The sequence below is a fragment of the Vollenhovia emeryi genome, unplaced genomic scaffold (assembly GCF_000949405.1).
Source record: "Vollenhovia emeryi isolate VEMERY1.0 unplaced genomic scaffold, V.emery_V1.0 DF939719.1, whole genome shotgun sequence".
Classification (NCBI taxonomy): domain Eukaryota; kingdom Metazoa; phylum Arthropoda; class Insecta; order Hymenoptera; family Formicidae; genus Vollenhovia; species Vollenhovia emeryi.
Genome location: NW_011966647.1, coordinates 1 through 11,739, shown reverse-complemented (window position 1 = coordinate 11,739; position 11,739 = coordinate 1). Strand labels below are relative to the sequence as shown.

The 11,739-nt window shown below is 43.4% G+C and overlaps 1 protein-coding gene and 1 non-coding gene across 2 annotated transcripts; both read right to left on the bottom strand.

Moving 5' to 3' along the window:
• Positions 1-808: 808 nt before the first annotated feature.
• On the bottom strand, positions 809-1,837 carry LOC105556901 (golgin subfamily A member 6-like protein 22). The gene has a single exon (XM_012004011.1). It carries the CDS (start codon positions 1,835-1,837, stop codon positions 809-811), a length of 1,029 nt encoding a protein of 342 aa, XP_011859401.1.
• Positions 1,838-10,086: 8,249 nt separating this feature from the next.
• Trnam-cau lies at positions 10,087-10,158 on the bottom strand. Its single transcript has one exon. It is a non-coding gene; the product is annotated as a tRNA-Met (tRNA).
• Positions 10,159-11,739: the final 1,581 nt, after the last annotated feature.

The following is an 11,739-nucleotide window of genomic DNA, read 5'->3' as shown; positions in this document are numbered from 1 at the left end:
GAATCCGTATTCTCCTCTACCTTCATCCTCCTTACGCTCCTTCTCGTCTCCCTATCCCCTATCACGTAATCTATTACTGTTCCCCCTCTTCCTCCTGTAAACGTCCATTCCCCCTCCTCATCCCCCTCTATATTTCCGTTCATTATCGACCATCCCATTTCTTCCAAAAAACTACACAAATTCCTACCCTCTTTATTACATTTTCTATCCTTTGATTTCCTTTCTCTCTCTATCTTCTCTTCTCCCTCATCTCCTGTCCCTCCCCCTTCTGTTCCCGTCCTCGCATTAAAATCTCCTCCTATTAACACCTTTACCCCCTCCTCTCTATTCTCCATCCATTCCCTCAGTTTCTTTAACTTCTTCTCCAGATCTCCATTTACGTATACTCCTACTATCCTCCACCATTCTCTTCCTAACTTCACTTTCGTACTCATAATTCCTTCCTCTACCCCCTCTCCTCCTCTCCCTTTCTTTATTTCTATCTCCTCTCTTCTTCCCATTACCATTCCTCCCATCGCTCTTCCTTTCTTATTTCTCTTTCCCGCCTCTTGTAATTCCTATACATATCCTTTTGGCAGCCTCTTTTTTATCCTTACCCATCCCTTCTCCTGTATCCACGTTTCACTCATAATTATTACATCCCATTTTCCTATCCCCTCCCAAAACTCCTTATCCTTGTTTTCCAGGCCCGCTACATTCCAAAATCCTACCTTATAATCCTCCCTTCTTCCATTACCTCTGTCTCCCTCCTTCTTATCCCTCCTCCTCTTCCCTCTCCCATCTCCCTCCTCCCCCCACCTTTCTCCTTTTAAAAACCCTTTTCCTTCTTTCCTCCCTCCTCTCCTATTCCCTGCTCCATTTTCAACTCATCCTTCTCTTCATCCCATTTCCATAACTTTCCCTCTATCCACAACTTCATATACCCCACCCTCACCTTTAACCCTTCCCTCCTCTTCCCCTCCGCTTCCTCCCTTATTAACCATTCTACTCTTCTTTCTTTTTCCGTGAGATCATCCTTTATCCACTCGTTCCTCTCCCTCAGGTTTCTCTTCCCTCTCATTACCTGTATCTTATCCCTCACGCTCTCGAATCTCACCATCACCATGTCTTTTCCATCCTTGTATCTCTTCCCTATTCTCTTTATCTCCTCTATTTTCGCCTCTGCTCCCGTTTCTCTTACTATCTCCTCCACTTCCTCTCTTAATCCCTCCCATCCCTCTTTCTTAGCCTTTACCCCCCTTATTATAATATTTTTCTTTTTCTCTTCTCTTTTCATCATCTCCCCCTCTATTTCCATTCTCTTTACTCTCTCTCCTATATCCTCCCACCTCCTGTCTTTCTTCTCTCCTCCTCCTACCTCCTCCTTTTTTCTCTCCCCTTTCTCTACCTCCAACTCTCTTTTCTCCTTCTCTTTATACCCCTTCAATTCCTCCTCTACCTTTTTAATTCTCTCCTTCATCTCCTCCTTTTCCTTTTTCCATTCGCTCATCTTCTCCTCCATCCATCTTCTCATCTCTTTCATCTCCTCCCTCCCTTTCCTTATCTCTTCATCTATCCTCTCCGTTTCCCTCCCCTCTCTATTTTCTCCCCTCCCCTCTTCTTTCCCTTCCGCTCCCTTAACTGGTGATCTTCCTACTTTCGTGGTCTTTCTAAATATATTCTCTTCCCCTTTTTCCTCCCCCTGCCTCTCTTTCCTCTTCTCTCCTCTCCTGAACAAATCAGCTATTGGCAGACTATTTGCCCTTTCCCTTTTTAATATCTCTGCTTTACTCGGTCTTCCTACTTTTCCCTTTTCTCCTACCCTCTCCCCCTCTTCCCCTTTTTTCTCTCCTTCCATCCTTACCTCTACCTTCTTCCTACTGTCTCCTTCTGTACGCTCGCCTCTCTACCCGTCTGCTTTTCTCTATTCTCCGCGCTCCTACTCCCTCTAGACTTCGACTCCCCTCTCTACCTCTCTCGCTAGTCTATGCCTACACGTGTCTGCCTGTCACTCTGCTCTTAACCTACCTTCTCCGTCCCGCTTTTCTCACCTCTACTCTATCCCTCTCGCTCCCACCACTCTCCTCCACTTACTCTGCTTCACTCCACCCCTTCTCACGTCCACCCGTCCTTCTCTTCCCTCTTTCACTACTCTACCTTTCCTAAATCCTCTCTTTTTCTCGCACTCACACACCACAACACCTTTCACTCACGCTGCCGGAAACGGAAGTCGATAAGTGTAAGTGTGAAAAATTAAAAGTTCTTTTCACCGATAAGTGTAAGTGTGAAAAATTAAATAAAGTAAAAGAAGATAATGACCGCAACAGTGTTAACATTGAAGTACAATTGAGTCCCGATTATCCGAGTTAATGTGGATCAGGACCATCTCGGAAAATCTACTCGGATAAACTGGAAAGAAAAAATAAAAAGTAGCAAAACGCTAGACACTTATCTAACAATAAGCATGGACTGTGTTCAGAAACATCACTCGAATGCCCCTATGTATCATTTCACATTCGGTGAATAAGGATGAAATGATACATAGAACATTCCGATGGTGTTTCCGAATACAGCCCTGAGACGAAGTACTCACTCGCGTAAAAACTCGCGTTTCGTTGATGAGTCCATCTAGTTGCTAAAACATGCGCGGTAAGAGGGTAACAGTTCTGATTAAAAAATACTTTAAATCCATTTTTATGTGCATTTTTGCATAAAGTTATTATTAAAACGTTTTTATTAATATTAAAATTGATAATTAAAAGAATTCTTGGAGATTTAAAATTTTATTTTTGATAGTGAAAAAAATTAACTTAAAAAATCATCTTGGTCAAATCGGAACTCGGATGACGGCTGAACGGGGGGTACTATCACCACAGTTATATCATTTTACAATTTTCTTATGTGAAAGTACAACTAATATCAAATTGTAATCTAAAAAGATGCTTTCTGGGTAGAAAATGTCATGCTCATTGCAAAAAGCAATTATTGATTATTTCGGAACTACGTGAACGCGGCCATGGCAACGCTGAGGCGCGCGGCGACTCACTCACGCACACTAGTAGACGTGTGGTTCACGAACATGCGTCCGTTTAAAAAGCGATGCGGATTCGCTAATTTTTAAATAATAATAACTACTTTGTGAGACATGACTTGAAAAAATAGTTCAGGACTCTTGGACTCAGTTTTTCATGAGAAATATCACTATATAAATGGTGGGCGCGAATTAGAATACACCCTGTATATTGTAATCCTTTGCAAAGGAGTATGTCCACATTTATATTTAATTCCGTAAGCTGCCTTTTTTGCGAGAAGCCGCAGGAACATTCAACGATTTTTTCATAACTTGGTGTATCAGCGAAGAAATAACTAACTAAATGTGCGACATTGCAATTGGTATTTAATTTTGAAATTCCACAAGTATAGCTAGTTAAAGCGTCACTAAAAAGAGAATTTTTTAATAAGATTTTAACTCTTTCTTTGTAGTGACTTGTCGTTATTTTTCCGTCACGTAATACTAACATGGTTAGATTTATCGTAGGATTTTCCGAAAACTTTATTTTGTCCTCATAGGACTTGATATTTGCAATGCCGCTTGCAACTAGATGGAGTATCGCATCGAACGCACAAGTTTGAGAAATGATATGGGGCTTACTTCTCTTAGTCTTTCTTTAACTATACTTAGTAGTATATTCCACTGACGAGGTTTCTCTTCCGAGTTAATTCGCCACGTAGCGGTGGCGCCGCGAACTAGCGTGGTCGGTCGGTGTGGGAGTGTTAAGCGCCAGGCGCTTATGGCTGCGTGTGTTCGGGCGCCATACGCCAGGCGCCAAAAGTGGTTATAACCTTTTATCGATACTGACGCCTTTACATATATTACCATTCTGTATGAGTGGCATGTTTTGATTTTTAGATAATTTGATGTAGTCCCATTCCGGGCACTTATTTAAATAAGATGGTTTACGCCGTTTTTTTTTTGGAGTAAAACATTGCTCTTCCGGTGATTCACGAACAAGGCCTCGCCAATTTTCGCGGACATTGCAATTTAACTGATCTTCGCTATCGATCATGATTGTATCCATCGATGCATTATTTTTATTGTTATTATTAGGAACGATGGTATCAACCATTACATTATTTTTATTGATGCCTTCTGTTGTACTAATATTTTGTACATCATAGTTAATTGTATTAGAATAAGAACAGTCATCTGTCGATTGATTTGTTTGCACCTCAATGGAACTTTCAAAGTAATTAAGGGCTACTTGATTTCCCTGTGTATAATTTATATTTAAAGCATCTTTTTGACACGATGCCAATTTTATTTTTCCGTCAAGATAATCAAGACGTTCATGTACGAATTTGTCGGCTCGCGTTGGCAATTGACCTTTAAATGCGCGATTTTTCAAATCTGCAAATGCCGACTCAACGGAAGAAAAAGTGGCAATTTCTTCGCCTATATGGAAATGTAATCGCATTACACCACTCCAAAGTATACAACGTACGGAATTAAACGCGTTTTCATTATTTTTTTCAAAAACAGGATTGTAGCAAGCATTTATTGCTGTTCCCTCAGTACAATTAACTGCTATCTGTATGTCATTATTATATATGTTGGTACTCCATTGAAACCAGTTAGAAATATCCTAATCATCGGCTTTTTCTGATTTATCTGTCTCGTCGAGATTAGTGTTATATTTTTATTTATGTCATCTGACATTTCCGATATTTCAGGCGCGGGAACATTATTAATTATAGTATTTAAATGCCGTAAACATATAAATCAGACGATAATTCCTTCCCGTTTTCATTGGAGCCAACATACTCGCTTAATGCTACAAGAATTGCTTTAAAAAATGTGCACAATTCTTCTAGCGAAGTCATTTTAGACGCTTGACTTAAAGAACGTAAATAAAAACTACGAACGAGTAATTTATCTTTTTGTTTTAAACAATTCCATCTCGAAATCATAGAAATAAAATGGCTTATATCTAATCTTATAAAACATGATGGGGTAAAAATGCCAAATAGGGGATCCTGCTCCTACGAACTTGACCTTGACATATGTTGGCAAGGACACCTTACTGAGTGACGTAAAAAAGGTTTTAGCCGTCGCTCGTTGTTCGTTAAAAAGTTATTAAAAACAATGTTAACGAATTATATGTAATTTTCAGACATCATATACATGTAGACACAGGTTAGACACGGGTGATATTTGGGTAAAGCAGTTAATACACTGGGTTTGGGTAAGGTTATATCTCAACAAAGTGGAGCCCCCCGAAGGGGGGCGGAACATACTGTCTCCACGCATATACTTCCATCGTTGTACTGTTCCACATGGGTTTGCGACTTTCCACGTGAAGCGAGATCCACTCCACACCTCGAACATAGTGTGGGTAGGGTTATATTTTAACGGGGAGGTGCCCCCCCGAAGGGGGGGGCGGAACGTACTCTCTCCACGCATGTGCTTCCGCCGTTGTACTGTTCCACATGGGTTTGCGTAATTCCTGTAAAAGATCTACCCAATCTACATTAACAACGGAAATACGTCGTCGAATATTACCTGGAACAACAATATACAGCGATTGTTGGCGTGGATACTCATTAATAGGTTACTATTATAATCATCATTGCGTTAACCACTCAGAAAATTTTGTTTACCTTATAACTGGCTGTCGTACGCAAAATATTGAGAGAGTATGGCGTGATATGCGTAGTGTAATTCCTCATTACGGAATAAGTGAAAAGCATTACAAACACTATCTTGCTGAATTTTTATTCAAAAGAATTTATCCTTTTGAAAGAAGAATTGAGGCATTTTTTCACATAATGAGAAAAATTTATCCTATTAATAATAATAATATTGTTGTGCCTCACGTGGAGACGCAAGCCGTTGGATCCGGTCCGCTTCTTTCTAGCACCAGCACACTCGCATGCACGCAGGTCCGCGGAGATAACGAAAGACCGAATTGCACTAGGAAACAGGATTTAATGAAAGCAAGATTACAAGCGGCCCACGATGCGCCTGCTCAAGGCAGGGGCCAAATTCAAAATCCATCGATCGTTGAAAACATAAACAAACAATACTCGTAACCAAGCGACATACCGGATAACGAGCGCCCAGAACGCGGGCATATTACTTCGCAGGCATAACACTGCTCCCCTCCTCTTCAGATTGTCGTCCCGACAATCAGAGGGGGAACAGTCCTCCCGCAGTCTTCTTAAAGACTTCAGGGCGAGAATAGGACTCCAATCCCTCTCCCCTACGAAACAGTCCCCGACCGGATTTCCTGGGAGAGGTGATCAATCTCCCCCCAACGGCTCCAGGGCGACTCCTTCCCATGCCGGACTCATTCCGAGTGGACATGCGCCGTGTAAATCCTTGCCCTTTTCGTTACTGTATCACGACGATCATCTTGACGAAGCCGACGATGACGTCCCCTGTTACAAATCTTCACACAAGGGGGGGGGGGAATACTTCCCGTGGACCGAACGTCCTTACAGGCTCCCCGAGTCCCTGCCCCAGCATTCGCTTTAAAGCCACGTGGGAAAAACCACTGGCTCAAAAAAACCACGGGCGGGGCAGTCTTCTTAGAGACTCCTCAGAGGGTCGAACACAATCGTCTCGAGTGGATGAGTAAGACCAGTGTCGGACGTCCGGAGTCTCTGTCTCGCTCCCCCGTCGGAAATACTGCAAAAATAACGGAAACACAAACAGAACCAACCAAACTATGGTACTAAATTAAAAGGCATTTATTTCCTTCTCCTCCCCCAAAAAAAATGTTAATCTTTCCTTGGGCTCTGACTTTCTAATCTATTCAATTCTTCTTTCCTCAAAAGGAGCTAACCTAGCCGCATGAACGACTTTATTTCGATGTTTGGGAGATTTCCGAATACAGAAGACCACTTCACTGAGTTTTTAATTATGGTATAGGGACCTTCCCAATTACTCTGCAGCTTAGGGGTCTTCCCCTTAACCCTTCAGGGATTGAAAAACCAAATTTTTTGACCTTCCTGAAATGTAATCTGTCTAGCCCTGCGATCGTAACGGGCTTTTACGCGTGAAGATCGCACATCCATTCGTTTCCTAACCTCCGTAGAAATTTCCTCCAATTTCTGCTGAAGATCACTGACATAACACCCATCTGTATTTAATTCCGGTTCAAGAGGTTTAGGAGGACTTCCACGTAAAATATCCAGTGGTATGCGGAGATCTCGTCCAAAATAGAGCTCGGCAGGGGTTAAACCTATCATCTCCTGTTTCGAAGTCCTATAAGCCATCAGGTACATCGGTATCCAGCGATCCCAGTCTCTTTGACTTGAAGAAATATACTTCGCCAAAAAATTAGTAACGGTCTAATGTTGGCGTTCCACTTGACCATCTGATTGAGGATGAAGAGCCTGTGGTCCTCGTCTTTTTATCATGGTAATTCCGAGTAGTACCATCAGTTCAGAAAAGAGTTTCGACTCGAAGTTTTTTCCTTGGTCGGTATGAACTTCTAAAGGTACTCCATGCCTGGAAAGAACTTGGGTCACAAAGATTTCTGCGACCGTTTTCACCCTAATGTTTTTCAATGGAAAAGCCTCCACCCATTTGGTAAAGCAGTCCACTAAAACAAGCAAACACCTGTTACCAGAAAAGGTGGAAGGAAGAGGATCCAATATGTCCAACTGGACCCTTTCAAACGGAGTCCCGACATTATAGACTTGTAGGGGAGACTTCCTTTTCCCTGAGGGTCCTTTCCTTGATACACACGCCTTGCAAGAACTGCACCAATCTTCTACGTCTTGTTTACATGTGGCCCAGAAGAAGCGTTTCCGGATTCTTTCGAGTGTCTCGTTTACCCCAAAATGGCCACTCGAAGGGGAATCATGGGCCTGTTCATGGACTTCTTTTATACGACTTCAGGGAACAATCAATTAAAGAAAGACGGATTTCAGATTCGGGGCTTACCACTTCTTATACAAGACCCCGTCTTTGAGGCAAAGAGCATCCCAATATAGCCTATAAATTCGGCTAGAAATATTCTTTGAAGAGGAATCCAAACGTAGCGGGCGCTTCCCAACCTCCTTCTCTTTTTTTGGTGACTCAGGAGAAATGCGTCATGCATTCCTCTCGACCCGGGAAGGTCGAGAGAATATGTTGGACTCAGCGCCCTTGCTCCGGTGCTAACCACCGGGGGCGCCACCTAGCAACTAAAACTCCTGGGGGTGTACTACCTCTGGGTTAAATAGAGACGACCCGGAATCGCCAGCCTCCTTCCCTGAAACGACTATCGCCAAGTCCGGATCCTCCCTCTGATCTTTACGCCATTCTAGTTGGCTTCTCTCGGGGATGACAATTCGTGCTACAATTTCTTTCTGCTCCTGAGCGCCTTTCTGTTCCACCTTGGCGCAATATTTACAATTAAAGGTCTCGCACAGGCGTCGAGATAGCCCATCGGCATTTCAATGAGATTGTCCCTTCCGATAGATGATCTCGAATTGGAAACGGTGGAGCCTCTCCAGCCGTCTTGCGAGCTGTCCCTCTAAGTCTTTAAAGGACATAAGCCACTTCAGGGAGATATCCGTACGGATTAAAAACTTTCGCCCCAATAAATAGTGCCTGAAAGATTTAAGTGACTCCACAATCGCTAGAAGTTCGCGATGGATAACACAATAATTCCTTTCTGCCTTGTTTAGGATGCGACTGAAAAAAGCTATGTGTCTCTCTTTCCCCCTTGCCTCTGCGAGAGGACTGCACCGATGCCGATATTCGAGGCGTCGATATCCAAGATAAACTCCTTCTTCCCTTTTTGGAAAAGAAAGTACGGGAGAAAAAGATAATACACGCTTTAATTCATTAAACGCGTCCTGGCATTCTTTTCTCCAAGAAAATGGTATTTTGTTCTCTGTGAGCGCAAAAAGGGGCTTCGCAACAGAGGAAAATCCTTTTACCAATTTTCTATAATAAAAGCAAAAACCTAAGAGCAAAGAGCTTCGTAATTGCTTTTTTGTGTGCGGTACTGGCCAGTCTTTCACTGCTAAAATCTTTTCCGGATCGGTAGCGATACCTTCCTTTGAAATCACGTGGCCCAAATAATTAACGCCCTTTGAAAAAAAAACACATTTCTCCGGGTTGATCTTTAAATCTACTTCCCGAATTCGTTGGAAAATTGTTTTAAGATTCTTTAACATTTCTTTAAAAGTTTTTCCGAAAACCACTACGTCATCTAAATATAAGAACAAATTTTCGACAAGTATTCTCGTAGAATTTTTTCCATTAATCGTTGGAAAGTCGCTGGGGCATTACATAACCCGAAAGGCATGACAGTGAATTGCCATAGCCCTTTGCCGATCGAAAAAGCAGTTTTGTCCCTGTTCTCTGGACGAATCTTTACCTGCCAGTACCCACTTTTCAAATCTAATGTGGTAAACCAAACGTTACCAGTAGAAGACCTGTGATGGTACCACCTCACGGTCGCTCTGACTCAGGGTTAGTGGGGTGCGGGGTACACGGTCTGCCGGGAGGGGAGCCCCCACCCCACACATAGACCGACGGTCTGCCGGGAGGGGAGCCCCCACCCCACACACACAGACCGACGTTCTGCCGGGAGGGGAGCCCCCACCCCACACACAGACCTTCGTACACCCCGCGCTCCGCGCCCGAGTCAGAGCGACTGAGTTAGGTACGCGTACGTGTGAGCCGCATGACTAATCCCCCCTCCACCTTCTACATAATAAAATTAATATCGAGAAAAAAAAGACGGCTCGCCGGGAATCGAACCGGGCTCGCGCGGTTGACAGTCTGACACTTAACGCATGCGGCTATCACGTACACTTGATAAAAAATGTTAAAAAGTGATATATAAGGTGCACGCGTACGCGGCTATCGCGTACACGGATACACACACACGCGCGCACGCACACACACACGGATACATATCCACCGTAATAAAATAATATCGAGGAAAAAAAAACGGCTCGCCGGGAATCGAACCCGGCTCGCGCGGTCGACAGTCCGACACTCGACGCGCGCGGCTGTCGCGTACATTTGGCAAATAAAAGTGTGTATAAGTGATACACAAGGTACATGCACATATAATTTTTCTACAAGTGAAGAAAAAAATCTAGCAGAGCGTAGTTTCGATCAACGGTCCTCTGAGTTATGAGCCCAGCGCGCTTCCACTGCGCCACTCTGCCCGTCGAATGCAGCCCTGAAAAAAAGGGGAATAAATGTAAGGGTCTAACACACATGCGACTATTGCGCAAGAATTGAGGTGAGGTTTTAAGATAGGGTCTAGCATTCCTGCGTGATCACGCAGGCAGGAAGTGTGTCAGATGTATTTTTTCTCGGTGCAAGTGTGAGGTTTGCAACGGTGATGACATTCCGAATCTCAAGGGCGACGAAGGAGGAATAAAAGCGCGGGCGATCAAGCGTATTCGTAGCGTCGCGCAACGATCGAGTTCGACGAAACATCATGTTCAACGCACAGGTTCGTAGCGACGGTGTAGAAAAAGTTTTCGTAGTTATAAAAATAACATCGTCTGTTACGAACAGGCTACACAACGACTAGATGAGATGGAGAAGAAGAAGACGATACCGGTTATAGAGATTGATGCAGAGTCATCAGCAAAGTTTACCTTGCTTGAATTGTTGACAGACGTGTGGGAAGCGTCTTTTTCGGCGACGCAGAATATAAGACTGGTAATTGCAATGATAGCAGGTTACATTGCGAGAAGTGGAAAAGTGGATACGCGTCGTATGCGTGAGGGACAGGAGATGAAAAGCATTTTACAGGAAATGTACAGCCTGTGGGTGCGGATGAAAGGTTCGATGAATGCGGTATGTTCTAAGTGGGAAATGCAAACCTTTGTCAAGTGCATCGCTCCGAAGGAGTTGCACGTTAAGCTTGTTAAAGGTATAATGACCGAGGATACGTTCCAAGAATGGGTCATCGAGTATCAGAGGCAGTTTGGAATCTTAAAGATGGATTCAGTGAGTGACAAACCGGAGGAACTCGACGATGGGATGGACTCACTGTTCGAATCTTTCGCGGAGCCGACATCGCAAAATGTCACGACTGTGCAGCAGAACTCGATTGCGGCGCAAGAGCCGATATCACAGAATATTACGAGGATGCAAAACGGGAGATTGCATATCACGAAAACACCGGGTGAGATGGATGGTCAATTGGTGCGCATGCAAGTGTTCAACATTGACGATATAAAAGATATCGAGAAGCGTAATTGGTGGAAACGCGCCAAGCTGCGAGCGCAATTTCTGTATTCTTCGATGAGGATGGATCTCAAGCATCAGGCGTTGTGTCAGTTGCTCGAGGCCGTGGTGAGCGATTTGCGAAGTGTGCCAGGGGTCAAGACAGAGACGCGCGATCTTTACTCGGATGACGCGTGTCCTGAACGCAAGAGAAAGCGTTACGACGATGACGATATCGCAATCGCAAGCGGAAGTTGCATAAAACGCTTGTAGTGTCTTATCAACAGATGACAGTAACATATTAACTGTGTCTCACAAATAAAGAATAATAATATGATCAATATGCTGGTATTATAAATCTGTAACCTAATTAGTAATAAAGTACGGTAAATAAATAAAAAAACAGGGGGGGGGGATAAAGTCGATTATGATACATATTTATTTGTATTCATGTAACACTTTCTTAGAATATATTATTATTAATAATAAGGGTGTAGTCAGGTATGTGTTTGTTTTTTCATTGTGTTAAGAATCTGAATCTTCGTTGTCGTCGCCATCGATGTTGC